We start from the raw sequence: 16,159 nt of genomic DNA, 5'->3' as shown, positions 1-16,159 counted from the left end.
TTCGGCTTATCCTTATAGATTAGCCCTCTGACCTATGGAACTAATCTAGTTGCAAACTTCTGCTGCGCTTTTTAGTTTTAGTTTTATGATTCGAGAGGCATTCAAGGTTGGTGCTTCATATTCCATTATTGGTCTACCAAAAGCTGTGTAGATTGCCTTGAAAGCGTCCTGATATAGGTTTCTAAACGACGTTCTAATGTTCACCTGCGTCCCTTATGCTGCCCATGTCAACCAGCTTATGAGTGCCTCTGAGGTACTGTTGGAATTATATCCACTCCCAGATCTTTCTCTCTCTTCTATTCACTGTTTATGGCCCTCTATTTATGGTGTAGACACTTGCTCTTCTTCCTTACACCTTCCTTACACTTGCTCTTACACTTCCTTCTTCCGTCTTCATTACCTTACCTTTAGGGCTGAACTCCAGCATCCCGTTTTTGTTACACTCTTGGAATTTGTCAAGGTCTTCCTGTGACGTTCTGCAGTCCTCCTTTGCTTTAACATTCCTCATTAGTTTTACATTTTCTACAAACATTGGCAAGTACGAGCACACTTCCCGCCAGAACCGAGTCTTCGGGGACGTCATATTACGTGTTACACTCCGCCAGCTGGAGAACTCGCCTCTGGCTGTGATAGTCTTCCATCCTTCACCCACTCCTTTGTCCACTTTAGTGTTTTCCCAAGTATCCCAGCTTGCCTCTCCGTCTTGTACGACAGTCTATCGTGAGGAACAATATCAAATGCTTTTTGACAGTCTAGGAAAAATGCGATCTACCCAGTTTTCCTTTTCCTTGTATTTTAGTAAACTTGTCTTGGAGCTCGATCAAGTTTAACAGGTACGACTTCCGCTTTTAAATCCAAGCTGCCGTTTTGTTTCAAAGTTTATTCTCAGTTGCATTTAGTTCCTTCAGGTGTTAATTCCATCTCTTCCACAATGACTACTATGTCATCTAGTGTTTCCTCAGGTCCACTTTGATAACTCAACTCTGGACACTATGTTGATTCCTCTGAAAAGACCACCTGAAATCTTTGTTGAGTTCTTCACTCACACATTCTTGTCATTTTCTGTGAAACTTCCCCGTTGTCTCTTTGACCTGATCACATGGTCTCTTACCGTTGTTTTTACTCTTATACGGCTTTAAAAGAGCTTTGGTTGGTCCTTATCTTTTACTGTAATATCGGTTCCAAATTGTCTCTCGGCTTCTCTCCTGATTCTGATGCATTCATTTCTGGCTCTCTTCAGTGCATGTCAGTTTTCCATGTTCCTAACTCTGTGGCGGGTGTTAGAGTAAGTGGTCACTTTTACTGATACTTTTCCATACTTTTTTATGCTCTCCTTTCCATTTCTGCGCTGCCTATGGAACCCAAGGCTTTACCCTTCTCGCCTACCTCCTTCTTGAGAGGGACGTACAGCGCCGTGGCATCTATACATTTCTGAACAATAACTTCCACCATCTCGTTTGTCGTCTTCCCTTCCAGTTCTCTTCTCCAACTGAACCTAACTCAGAAAATCTCTTCCTCAGCATGTTTCTTGGTCTACCCAATTCCTTTAACTCCGTTATGGACTCAAGCAGGGTATTGCGGTGGTCACTGAACCTTGGCGGCATCTAATACTTTAGTTTCTCTACATCTGCTGTGGGAACCGACCTGTGAGATTTATATTTATTTAATTTATATGAATTTATATTTACGTTAATTTATATACTTCGATAGCAATTTGTATAATGATAAGTGGACTGTATTTCTGCAATAATCTCATAATCTCACAAATCGATCCTCTACACATTAGGGGGGGTTTAATAGTTTATATGTATGCAGCCAATCAAACTACAGTAACTACATACATTGAAGAGGTTCCTTATCTTATAGTACAGCAGGTTAGTCCACCAGGTATAACTAGGGTGTAGACACCAAATTATCCTCTTTGAGTTAGCTTCCATCACCCAGTAACTGGTGCACATAATCTTGCATCCTCGTCTTGACCTGTCAAAAGTGCGCTAGCTGTGAAGCCAGAATCCTATATATGACAAGCTATATCAGAGAAAACACTATACAGTACATGGAACATTAAAGACCTGGCTTAATTACCTTTAGTATGAGGCGATTTCGCGTTCTAACCGGCTAACCCTATATCCTGACATTAATGGCCATAAATGAATGATAAACGGGTTTCGGATAGACACTTAACTTGATTGTAGACAGCGTGTTGACAATGGTACACCTTTGGGTTCCATAACACTACGTCCAAGTAAATTTAACAGGAGCCGAATTTGCTCCCGTGTGAGCCTCTGGTCTCAATATAAACAACAATGGCTGCCCTCCTTCCTCCCTCTGACGCCTGGCTTACTTTGTCCAGATTTCAGAAAGTGATAGAAGGGTCACATTTACTCTACTTTAATATTGATAATTAAGTTAATTTATATAAGATGTTTTTATGATGGTAAAGTCCAAAGACTAATGTATTTAAGAACAATTCCCAGCAGAATAGCTGGTGAATTATAATAGTATGTGGTGATGATATCCCGTTTTCTATAGACGGTAATTCCACTACAAGTTACGTTTTCTATGGGTAACTTGTTTATACAACACAGCTATTATCTGTGATTATTAAATGGTGTCGGATTTTCCGACATAATTCCCCAGGGGGCTGCTCACGGGTCGAAGTCCTGTTTAGAACAGACGAACACCGATACTCCTCCTTCGAATTATTTGATTAATTTGATGTTAGTAGTTAGTAATCACACATTTGTGTGTCTGTTCGTACAGGACGGATGTCCCGTACTAGAGTTGCAGGGGTTAGAAGTCTAATGCGATTTCATTTCCCTGTCAACTCTAGAAAGGCTAATATTCAAGCCTTATTACATATTATTTAACCCAGAAGACTGGATGTGATCAAGTACTACAGTCAAGTATGATTCAGGGACTGCAGTGAGATCAGTGACATCAGATATAACTTGAAGTTTCTTCAGGTAACTGGTCACTGATATATAAACACTGAGGCCCATGGAATACATCTTGATTAAATAATAAATGTATCAAATCAGTCATCAGATTTACTGGGGTTTAATTTAATTAATTGATTCAGAGGATTGAATAGCTCATCATTAAAGTAAAGTATGGTTCTGAGACTGCAGTGGGTTCAGTGACATTGGTCGCAGTGACTTGTAGCTGTTTTAGGCTACTGTTCACTGATTTGCCACTGAGGCCTCATGAACTCATCTTCAGCTTCAAATGATGATACTAACATCAACCTCTGTTACTATAGTCAGCTGTCATCTCCTTAGTATAATGCTACTGGAGAAATATAATCAGCTGACAAATTTAGTTTCTATTGGTATTGTTTATCTGCAGGCATAGGTCTCCTCAGGCTTGATACTGGGCCTGAGAGTAATTTACCTCCTGCAGAGTTTAACATGGTTATGCCCTGATATTTAGTAGGGCTACCAATGAATTGATGGTAGTAGTCTGTCCCCACAAGGACAGCCATTTGGCATTTGATTTGCTCAAATTTACCTGCAGCTGCTTGATAATAGCTTTCCAGGTCAGCATAATCAACTGTTGATTGTTGTGACAAATCTTCACATTTCTTGATCTGTCTTGTTAAGTGGCCTTTAAGACCTGCAAGGGTTCTTTTCATTCTCCCTGCATTATCCATACTGGCTCGTTGGTGAAGCCTTGTGGGGCTTGTACTTGGGCTGCTCATAATACTGAACAAGCTCTGATGGTAGCCTAGGGTAAATTCTGAACTCACTAGGCAATAATCCTACCTCTACTAGAGGTTAGCACTTAAAATTAATACACATTATATATATACAATCATACACACTAATGATTTGAGTGAAAAACCAGTGTCACTGGAAGTACCTTTAGGTTAGCTCTTCTATATCACCCTAGGATGGTAGAGACACTAATTAATCACTCAAAGGTGTAATGATCATAAGTAAATTATTATATATACAACTCAATTCGAGTTGATAAAAATTACACCCAAAATAGGGTCTGGACCATTCATTAATGGTGTTAGGTTGTTCAATATAGTACAACTGACTATTGTAATAATGGGACTAGGATGAACAATAATAGTTCAACTAGTCAATGGTAATATCCTACCCTGTTGTGGGTTGGCAATTAGTAAATATTATACTGTGATCACTAGTGCAATATATATTAAATAATTCTCTATTTTGGAGAAATAATATACACAATTATTGTTAATAGCCTCTATGAAACTTCTAATATTATCTAGAAGTATTAAATGTTATTAGTGACCTCGCGAAATAAAGTCCACAAAATTCGTAGATAATCTCTCGCGAAATGTAACACCACGAAATCCGTGAACAATCTCGCGAAGACACAGTCACTAGCTTGGCTGGATTCTATATTAGCGCTGTCATTTCACGAAATAACACGCCACCAAATATCTGTGGGTGTGCATGAAACCGCTGACGAAGCTGTACTGGGCTGAGGGAGGCTCCTGAGCTCCCTCGAGGCTACGCTGCCGTCTTGACTGGCTTTGTTTAAATAACACTGCACTAGTATATTTAATGAATCCACTGGTTTGGTTAACTGGTTCATCCGGTACTAGGATGACCAAATGTGGGTTCAAAGGATCAAATAATCCGTCATCCGGTTCGAAGATGACCAAATAATCCGGTTCTGAAGGTCCAAATAATGTGGGAACCGACCTGTGAGATTTATATTTATTTAATTTATATGAATTTATATTTACGTTAATTTATATACTTCGATAGCAATTTGTATAATGATAAGTGGACTGTATTTCTGCAATAATCTCATAATCTCACAAATCGATCCTCTACACATTAGGGGGGGTTTAATAGTTTATATGTATGCAGCCAATCAAACTACAGTAACTACATACATTGAAGAGGTTCCTTATCTTATAGTACAGCAGGTTAGTCCACCAGGTATAACTAGGGTGTAGACACCAAATTATCCTCTTTGAGTTAGCTTCCATCACCCAGTAACTGGTGCACATAATCTTGCATCCTCGTCTTGACCTGTCAAAAGTGCGCTAGCTGTGAAGCCAGAATCCTATATATGACAAGCTATATCAGAGAAAACACTATACAGTACATGGAACATTAAAGACCTGGCTTAATTACCTTTAGTATGAGGCGATTTCGCGTTCTAACCGGCTAACCCTATATCCTGACATTAATGGCCATAAATGAATGATAAACGGGTTTCGGATAGACACTTAACTTGATTGTAGACAGCGTGTTGACAATGGTACACCTTTGGGTTCCATAACACTACGTCCAAGTAAATTTAACAGGAGCCGAATTTGCTCCCGTGTGAGCCTCTGGTCTCAATATAAACAACAATGGCTGCCCTCCTTCCTCCCTCTGACGCCTGGCTTACTTTGTCCAGATTTCAGAAAGTGATAGAAGGGTCACATTTACTCTACTTTAATATTGATAATTAAGTTAATTTATATAAGATGTTTTTATGATGGTAAAGTCCAAAGACTAATGTATTTAAGAACAATTCCCAGCAGAATAGCTGGTGAATTATAATAGTATGTGGTGATGATATCCCGTTTTCTATAGACGGTAATTCCACTACAAGTTACGTTTTCTATGGGTAACTTGTTTATACAACACAGCTATTATCTGTGATTATTAAATGGTGTCGGATTTTCCGACATCTGCCTCATCGTGGGTAAACACGGAGTCTAGTGTTGGTAGTGAGTCCTCTCCTCTTACTCTTGTTGGTTCTGTAACATACTGTTTCGAGAAGTGCTTGTCTGCTGTGTCTACCATTTTTGTTCTCTCCCTGTCACCTCACCACCAAGAGGATCTTCATTTATCCAATCTGTTTCTCCATTATTGAAATCTCCAAGTATTAGAATCCTAGCTCTTGCCCAATCAACAATCTTCGTGGGAAGATTGCATTTCCTGTAACACTTTTCAGTTTTGTTTCTGTTGTTGCAATAATGTGTTGTTATTCTTCTTTCGCCCGTTCCTGATGCTCTAGCTTTTTATTTGTAATTTCATCTGTATTTGTTTACATAACTAATACTGCTTGTCTCTACTGGGTTGTTTTGGTTTCTCCCAAGGTGTTTTCCACGGCCAATTCTAATAGGGAAAGGGGCGTTTGTTGATCTGGTCACTCCTAGCTGCTCCAATGAATTTGTACCTCTATAGGCTGATTTTTCCCATTATTTTGTTGCACAGGGCTCTCTGTTGCCCGAGTTTCCTGTTCTTGTGCACTGCTTCTGTTGCTTTCTGGTCTCCTTGAGGTACTTATGTATTTTGCTTCTCTGATTTTCTTAGATTTCTCTCTTGCTTCTATTGATATGTCTTGACTAATGTATACCTTATCGTATGTCCCTCTGTCTCTCAATATCCACTGGGGTGAGGGGGTGATATTTTGAAAGATTACTTTCACTGGTTGGTTCCTTCCCATTTGAAACATACCAAGCCTACAGTAATACTCACTTTCTCTGGTTGCCTCACTAGCTTGTATTCTGGCGAGAATTCCTCTCATCTTTTTCTGGTCCCCCTTCCCTTCCCCTTTACTATGTGTCTCCCCTCTGACTCTGGCAGATTATAGAGTATTACTCATTTCTCCCTCTCCAGCTCCTGCCTTGTACATTTCACAACCTGGTGGCTTGTTACAGAATCTATTACTGTTGTTTTAATGATCTGTTTTCCCTCTGATTCTTTAGCTGCTTCAGCAAATGTTTTGTTTGGTTTTGTTCCCCATTTTTCAGTCACTTTCTCTATGGTTTTTTCGTTCTTCCCTTGTCCCTTTTTTTTATCTTCTGCTTCTTTCCCTTCCTATTCCACTGATTTTTTATTCTCAAGCCCTTGTTCATTTTATTCTCTCTTATGCCTAATTCCCTTTAATTTCTTTACATTTTCACGGTAGCTACTTGGAGTTCATCACACCTGTCAGTGTTTGCTTCTAGGTCCCCAAGTGACCTTCTCTTCTCTCTCTCTCTGTCTCTGTCTCTCTCTCTCTCTCTCTCTCTCTCTCTCTCTCTCTCTCTCTCTCTCTCTCACTCTCTCTATCTCGCTCTTTCTGTCTCTCTCTCACTCTCTCTATCTCGCTCTTTCTGTCTCTCTCTCTCTCTCTCTCTCTCTCTCTCTCTCTCTCTCTCTCTCTCTCTCTCTCTCTCTCTCTCTCTCTCTCTCTCTCTCTCTCTCTCTCTCTCTCTCACTCTCTCTATCTCGCTCTTTCTGTCTCTCTCTCTCTCACTCTCTCTATCTCGCTCTTTCTGTCTGTCTGTCTGTCTCTCTCTCTCTCTCTCTCTCTCTCTCTCTCTCTCTCTCTCTCTCTCTCTCTCTCTCTCTCTCTCTCTCTCTCTCTCTCTCTCTCTCTCTCTCTCTCTCTCTCTCTATCTCGCTCTTTCTGTCTCTCTCTCTCTCTCTCTCTCTCTCTCTCTCTCTCTCTCTCTCTCTCTCTCTCTCTCTCTCTCTCTCTCTCTCTCTCTCTCTCTCTCTCTCTCTCTCTCTATCTCGCTCTTTCTGTCTCTCTCTCTGTCTCTCTCTCTGTCTCTCTCTCTCTCTCTCTCTCTCTCTCTCTCTCTCTCTCTCTCTCTCTCTCTCTCTCTCTCTCTCTCTCTCTCTCTCTCTCTCTCTCTCTCTCTCTATCTCGCTCTTTCTGTCTCTCTCTCTGTCTCTCTCTCTGTCTCTCTCTCTCTCTCTCTCTCTCTCTCTCTCTCTCTCTCTCTCTCTCTCTCTCTCTCTCTCTCTCTCTCTCTCTCTCTCTCTCTCTCTCTCTCTCTCTCTCTCCTTTTCGTGAATTTCCTGTAAATGCCTTCCAAGTAAAGCTGCCTCTGCTTGTAGCCCTCCCATCACCTTCTCTTTTACTTTTCTCCTACAAATTTCTTGATAGTGACTATATTTCCCTTCAACTGTATTATGCATTGAGGTATTTTAGCTGATCCTCTTTCATTTGGTCCCGTAATGTTGTTAGCACAGTCCACGTAGCCGTGTTCTTGTTCTTTGGATGTTCCATTTCATTATTATTCAATGTCCCTGGCATCTCCCCTATTCCTATTCCTCCTATTACTCTCAGTTAGTCTAGATTTTTGTTCCCTTCCCTCAGCTGGTTCTGTGCTAAAACTCTACAATAGCATCTAACCAATTAGCTTCCACTAATTCATAGACGCCAAGCGCCACCCTCAGTCGCCTCAATGAGTACAAGCCAAGTGAAGATAATTACAAAGAGAAGAAGGGTAAGATCAGATAATGATAATGAACCATACCCCCCTTTGCTGTGCTCGCCCCACAGGCCAACGGGACCATGGTGATGCCAGGAGCCTGGGAGACCATCACCGGGGCTGTGGACTCCGGGAAGCTGCTCCCCCACACGCGACACGCGCTGGCGTACACGGTGATGGGGCTGGAGGTGGCCACGGACTACGAGGCCATCATCAGAGTCAGGAACAAGTACGGGTGGTCGGCGCCCTCCCCACACTTCTCCTTCTCCACCAAGAAAGGTGAGTGTTGAGTGACGGGGAAACATGTAGTCTGGCGCGCTGATCAGTCACTGACCACGTAGCCTGGCACACTGATCAGTCACTGACCACGTAGCCTGGCACACTGATCAGTCACTGACCACGATCAGTCACTGACCACGATCAGTCACTGACCACGATCAGTCACTGACCACGATCAGTCACTGACCACGATCAGTCACTGACCACGATCAGTCACTGACCACGGAGCCTGCATGGCACGCTGATCAGTCACTGACCATGTAGCCTGGCACACTGATCAGCTACTGACCACGTAGCCTGGCACACTGATCAGCTACTGACCACGTAGTCTGGCGCGCTAATCAGTCACTGACCATGTAGCCTGGCACACTGATCAGTCACTGACCACGGAGCCTGCATGGCGCGCTGATCAGTCACTGACCATGTAGCCTGGCACACTGATCAGTCACTGACCACGTAGCCTGGCTCTCTGATCAGTCACTGACCATGTAGCCTGGCACACTGATCAGTCACTGACCACGTAGCCTGGCTCTCTGATCAGTCACTGACCACGGAGCCTGCATGGCACGCTGATCAGTCACTGACCACGATCAGTCACTGACCACGATCAGTAACTGACCACGTAGCCTGGCACACTGATCAGTCACTGACCACGTAGCCTGACACACTGATCAGTCACTGACCACGTAGCCTGACACACTGATCAGTCACTGACCACGTAGCCTGACACACTGATCAGTCACTGACCACGTAGTCTGACACACTGATCAGCCACTGACTCAACAGTGTTATGACACACCTGGCACTCGGTGTTCCTTTAACAAGAGGGCCTGACAAATATGAGTGCCACTCCTGGCATTTGACTGTCATTAAACTGATACGTATTGACAAGAGAGTATGAGCCACGTGTGACATTGAAGACCCATTGACCCTTAGAGTAGTTGCTGGTGTGAGAAGAGAGTTGTTGACATACGGAACAAATTACCGGTAACATAAGAGATGCGGATCTCTGGATTTTTCTCCAAACTGGATATAAATAGATATGTTTACATCTGGACCAATATGGCATTGCGGTTTTTAGTCATATTTTTATGATGTTTTATATGGCGTAGTGGTAACGCAGTCACCCTGCACCCTCGCGTGCAATTAGCTCTGGGTATGAGTCCGAGACAGAGAGGATTGACTGGGCGCCAATCCGTAATTCTTTGCCCTTGTTCACTCAGCAGTAATTGGGTACCTGGTTGTTAACCGACTAGCGGATCATATTCCAAGGAAAACAAGTAGGGTAATGTTTACCACAAGCTATGGAAGGGACAGCTCTAGGCCTGCTAACAGGAGGAAGGTGTTGCTGTAGGCATCTGCGTCGAGAGGAAAGTGCGGTCTCACCAGAAGTATACATGCGGATTAATTTGGCCATAGTGAGCATATGAGCCAAAAGTGACGTTATTTTTAAGAGGACGGGTTGGCGGATTACACACATGACTTTTTCACTATATAAATTTGTGAGCATTGAGTTCTGCTTATAAATTCAAATCACTTTTTCCAAGATCTAACATATCCCTGGGTAGCAATTACCTAATAGTGTGATAAACTTTATTATTATTCATTTTAAGTAAAAATTTGTTTAACTCAGTGGATAAATTTCATCCGGTAAAGTTAATTATTGGAGGCCTCGGGGACGGATCGTCCTAAATCTATTTTAACATTTTAAATGGGCGAGATGCCGAGCCTACTTGAAGGCTCAAGCTTCGGAGACTAATCTGAGTAGAAGTCGGTAATACTGAACTCCTCCTGGTCGGGAATTTCCCCGACCAGGCCGGGGACCGGGCCGCGGGGACGTTGAGCCCTGAAATCATTGCAAAAACTGGCAAGTGTATATAGAGCGCCATTTGTGTTGAGCAAAACTGTCATTGCGGGATGAACCACACGTCGTATTATACGGGCCTCATCCAGCCCGTCCTCTCCACCGTTCCCAACGTCACTAAACTGATGTACTAAAGTGCCCGAACCTAACCTAACCGAGGAGTCACAAATAGAAAACGGGACGTCACGTCAATTTTGCTAGTTGTTATGATTTTTTATTTTTAATACGTCAGTTTATGGGGTTGTTGAGATGTCCAAATGTGATGAGAGAGGACGACTTGCCTCATCTCACACACACACACACACACACACACACACACACACACACACACACACACACACACACACACACACACACACACACACACACACACACACACACACACACACACACACACACACACGAATGTGCAACATAATTACCTTTGTGAACATTTGTATGTGACTTTATGTGTAATTATAACGAAATTCTTGTGTTCAAATGTCACACATGACCTGACATGTCTATATCAGAATTTAATTAATAAAAATGTTTGCATATTCGAGGATATATATATACGAAATTTGTTTCCATACTTTCCGTATTTTGAAATCCCATTTGGAAAGAAAAACATAAACGAAATGAATTGCGCATAGGGGAGGCAAAAGGCTGGAACAATTGAACATCAGAAGAGTTGACAGCCATGAATATACACAATGGAAGCTTTGGTAGTTTTATATTTTAGGGTCCCGGTAGTACAGTCGGGTCCGGTCTCAACGCACAATTCCGGGTTCGAATCCCGGGCGGGACAGAAATAATTGGGCACATTACATTTCACCTAATGCCTCTGTTCACCTAACTGTAAGTAGGTACTCAGGAGTTAGTCAGCTTGTTGTCGGGTTGCATCCTGAATGGGGTCAGTAATTTAGCCTTTTACGTCGATAAAAGCCAAACGTGTGTGAATATACTCTGGCTTCCTGTCCCCGGACAGAGTGAATTATTATGACTTATATCCTGCACTAAACAGTCAATAACGTAACATGGGAAACACACACAATAACTTAACTACCATCGTGTACACATCAACCTTTAACCTTTAGCTAGGAGAGGAAAAGCTAATTAATTCTTTGATCATTTCTCAAAGGCTGCTAAATCATCCCTTACACTAATTCCCAGAAGTTTACATACCAGCGTAGTCACAAGGATCTGCCGGCAGTTAGAGTACCTGTGTACACTTGTAGTCTTTATTGCTGAGAGAGCAGGGTTACTGAGGCGGGTGGAACTTGCCCTTACAATCTTGCAACAATGGCTGCCACTCAGCTCTTCACACTCACCGTAATACCTGGACTCTTAACTCTCGTCACTTCAACACACTTCTCTTTTACAGTGGTAGACGGTTGGAACAAACTAAGTGAGAAGGTGGTGGACGCCAAAACCGTCAGTTGAAAAATATACAACGCCTGAGTTGACATACTTGGCTAGCACACATAAGAAATAATAATCAGACAAATATACATACAAACTTACGTTAACACAAAAAGGAGGTTGACACTGAAAATATTTACATAATAAAACTGAAACCTGAACACGAGTTAGGTGAGAAGGTGGTGGAGGCCAAGACCGTCAGTAGTTTCATAGCGTTATATGACAAAGTGTGCTGGGAAGACGGGACACCACGAGCGTAACTCTCATCCTGTAACTACACTTAGGTAATTACGAAGAAGCAGGAGGCAAGCGACGTGCGGAGGCAGTAGTGTTGTTAATCTTCCCCGAGCACCGGATGACAATGCTGAAGTGACCTGTTGTTGTTGTTGTTGTTATAGATTCAGCTACTCGGAACAAGTTCCATGTAGCACGGGCTATGGTGAGCCCGTAACTTACCTGGCACAGGAGCGGGGCAAGTAGCACGGGCTATGGTGAGCCCGTAACTTACCTGGCACAGGAGCGGTGCTGTGACCTGAAGTGACCGAGGTCATGGGTACATGTATTTATACCCCTGATGGTGACTTCACATTCTTTGTCACCAAGGCTTGGAACAATGAGCCGGCGGCGTAACCAGTGGTTACCCATATGTAACAAAGAACCGGAGGTCTTGCAGATTCCTTGCAAGATATATATATATATATATATATATATATATATATATATATATATATATATATATATATATATATATATATATATATATATATATATATATATATGACAATGTCAGACCACGAAGGAAAAATGAAACAGGAAATTTCCTTAAGTACTTTCGTATATTAAATACATCTTCAGAAGGTCGTATATTTAATATACGAAAGTATTTAAGGAAATTTCCTGTTTCATTTTTCCTTCGTGGTCTGACATTGTCACATTCTTAATCACGTGTTTATTTTCGTGATATACACACACATATATATATATATATATATATATATATATATATATATATATATATATATATATATATATATATATATATATATATATATATATATATATATATATATATATATATATATATATATATATATATATTTTTTTTTTTTTTTTTTTTTTTTATTATATGGAAGGGAGTACCACCTCTGGCTGGAAGAAGGGGGACCCATAGCCTCGGAGGAAACCACACATAACGCATTGGAGGGAATGTGGGTCCCCTCCAATACAGTTTCTGTGTGCTTTTCTCCTACCACCCCCTTCCCTTTTTTTTTTCCGTTATTGTGTATTTAAAGGTTACAAAACATACAAGACAAATGCCTAAAGGTTATGGATCTCTTGAAGCTCCTCCGCTTCTGGACAGGAACCGAGGACGCAGCAAGCATTTCCCCTCTGGATCGCCACACTGAGACGCTGAAATAAAAAACTGGAAGCCCTTGGGTCTCTGGTGACGTCAATGAGCTTGGACCCCAATTCCTTGAGAAATCCCAAGGCACTCTTGCCCCAGGGGCCATGCGTCTCAGACGCTATGGGAACAAAGAGGTATTGACCTTCCAGTCGCCTGTACTTGAGTGATTTTGCTGTTTCCCTGTGGTTGGCCGCCCCACCTGCTTGATCAGCTCCGAAGTGTACATAGGTGTCAGCCAGGGTGGATACACATGTGTAGTCCCACACCAACTGTCTACCCTCCTTCCATGAGTATATGGTGATGCCATCAGGGCGAAGTGCTGGGAAATCCGGGTTTTGGACCCCTAGGATGCGAGGTTCTCTCTCCGCTGGGCACCCAGCTGAGACGAGGCTTCTCTTGATGATGTCATTGACCTCGTTGTGTCTTGCATGCCAGCCCTTTGTGCTTCCGCAATGCAACCCATGCAGTCCGTATTGGTCTGCTTCCACCCTGTTGCAAATACACTTGTATTCAGTGTGAATTGGGGCACCAAGGCGGAGGGCCACTGCTACACGAAGGGATTCTGGATCTAGGCGCGTGCCCATTGCAGACATGGGTACTGCCAGGAGGAAGTCTCCTGCATGGGGGGCACGCACTGCTCTGAGGCGGGCTTTCTCCTTGTCTGATGTTGCGACGCTTAGCATGGCATCAGCTACTTTTTCCACTAGAGGGTGGTCCCAGCCGGACTGTTTGTGTTGTTTTGTTGGCTCTATAATGGTTGCTGGGGCAGCAAGAACATTCCACTGATTTGAACATTCAGTGAAAGCAGGATCGTGTATTCCTGCTGAATCTCTCAGGGTTGCAGGTAAAATATCTCTGACGAGGCCGTGCGATGCATGAGAGGAGGAAAGGAAGGCTGGTAGAGCAATTTGGGAGGCTGTGCGGACACCAAGGCCGCCGAGTCTTACAGGAAGGGTTGCTTGCTCCCACTGAGAGTCGTCCAATGGCAGGTTCAGGACTTTCACCAGCATGGACCTCAGAAGGGTGTCATACACATTTAACTTAGGGCTGCTGTAGGATGGAGAACATCTCAGAAAGTAGGTCAACTTAGGGAGAGACAGGCATCTTGTAAGGAGAAAGAGAGCATCATGGGCATCAATCTTGTCAATCCTGTCCTGCATTCTCTTTAGGTCAGTGATTTTTGCAGCCAGGACCTCCTCGATTGCTCGTGGGCCAATGGGGGCACCCAGGAGAGTCATATATATATATATATATATATATATATATATATATATATATATATATATATATATATATATATATATATATATATATATATATATATATATATATATATATATATATATATATATATATATTAGTATATTTTGGTAGCAGTCTTTCCTGTAGACATATATTATTAAATATGACCGAAAAAGTAAGATTAATAATTCTAACACGAATTTTCTCTATCTTTCTTACGTTTCTTTTCACTGTTGATGGTAATTCAAAGATCAATTCTCCAAAATTCATTTTTATTTCTAGTCTGACGCGACACTTGAGCGCGTTTCGTAAAACTTATTACATTTTCAAAGACTTTAGTTTACAAACACACAACTGAAACTGAATAGAGCTTTGCACATCTTCGAGTTTATATCTACATTTGGGTGAGGTGGATGAGGTGAAAACGAACTTTCAACAATGGGTATTAAATGGGTATTAAATTCTAACACAAGACAGAACACGAAACAATGGGTATTGAATGGAAGTAATTGTAGAAAGCCTATTGGTCCATATTTCTTGATGCTTCTATATTGGAGCGGAGTCTTGAAGTGGGTAGAATATAGTTGTGCATTAATTGGCTGTTGATTGCTGGTGTTGACTTCTTGATGTGTAGTGCCTCGCAAACGTCAAGCCGCCTGCTATCGCTGTATCTATCGATGATTTCTGTGTTGTTTGCTAAGATTTCTCTGGTGATGGTTTGTTTGTGGGAAGAGATTATATGTTCCTTAATGGAGCCCTGTTGCTTATGCATCGTTAAACGCCTGGAAAGAGATGTTGTTGTCTTGCCTATATACTGTTTTTTTTTATGCTTACAGTCCCCAAGAGGGCATTTGAAGGCATAGACGACGTTGGTCTCTTTTAAAGCGTTCTGCTTTGTGTCTGGAGAGTTTCTCATGAGTAGGCTGGCCGTTTTTCTGGTTTTATAGTAAATCGTCAGTTGTATCTTCTGATTTTTGTCTGTAGGGATAACGTTTCTACTGACAATATCTTTCAGGACCCTTTCTTCCGTTTTATGGGCTGTGGAAAAGAAGTTCCTGTAAAATAGTCTAATAGGGGGTATAGGTGTTGTGTTAGTTGTTTCTTCAGAGGTTGCATGGCGTTTCACTTTCCTTCTTATGATGTCTTCCACGAAACCATTGGAGAAGCCGTTGTTGACTAGGACCTGCCTTACCCTACAGAGTTCTTCGTCGACTTGCTTCCATTCTGAGCTGTGGCTGAGGGCACGGTCGACATAAGCGTTAACAACACTCCTCTTGTACCTGTCCGGGCAGTCGCTGTTGGCATTCAGGCACATTCCTATGTTTGTTTTCTTAGTGTAGACTGCAGTGTGGAAAACTCCGCTCCTTTCCATGACTGTTACATTTAGAAAGGGCAGCTTCCCATCCTTCTCCATCTCGTAAGTGAAACGCAACACAGAATTCTGCTCAAATGCCTCCTTCAGCTTCTGCAGATGTCTGACATCAGGTACCTGTGTAAAAATGTCGTAGAACTTTAGTAGCCATTTGTTGGACCATTCATTCAGTCTGTTTAGGTCATCTTGTAGCCTCATACTATCTTCTTCCGCCTTAATCCTCCTCATATTTTTTGAATCGTCGGCAAACAATGAGAGGAATGATTGTATACCATCTGGAAGATCATCTACATATAAAAGAAACAGTATGTCTCCAAGGACTGAACCCTGCGGGACCTCACTGGTGACGTCTCGCCAATCTGAGACCTCACCCCTCACAGTGACTCGCTGTCTTCTGTTACT

General features: G+C 42.2%; 1 protein-coding gene across 1 annotated transcript in view; it reads left to right on the top strand.

Moving 5' to 3' along the window:
* Positions 1-16,159, top strand: part of LOC123773380 (protein amalgam) — an 83,943-nt gene that overhangs the window by 63,846 nt on the left and 3,938 nt on the right. Inside the window, exon 8 of the mRNA XM_045767099.2 lies at positions 8,263-8,470. Within this exon, the coding sequence (XP_045623055.1) occupies positions 8,263-8,470 (208 nt within the window). The remainder of the gene's footprint in view (positions 1-8,262; positions 8,471-16,159) is intronic.

This window comes from Procambarus clarkii, chromosome 10, assembly GCF_040958095.1.
Source record: "Procambarus clarkii isolate CNS0578487 chromosome 10, FALCON_Pclarkii_2.0, whole genome shotgun sequence".
Classification (NCBI taxonomy): Eukaryota; Metazoa; Arthropoda; class Malacostraca; order Decapoda; family Cambaridae; genus Procambarus; species Procambarus clarkii.
This window is presented reverse-complemented; position numbering and strand designations above follow the sequence as displayed.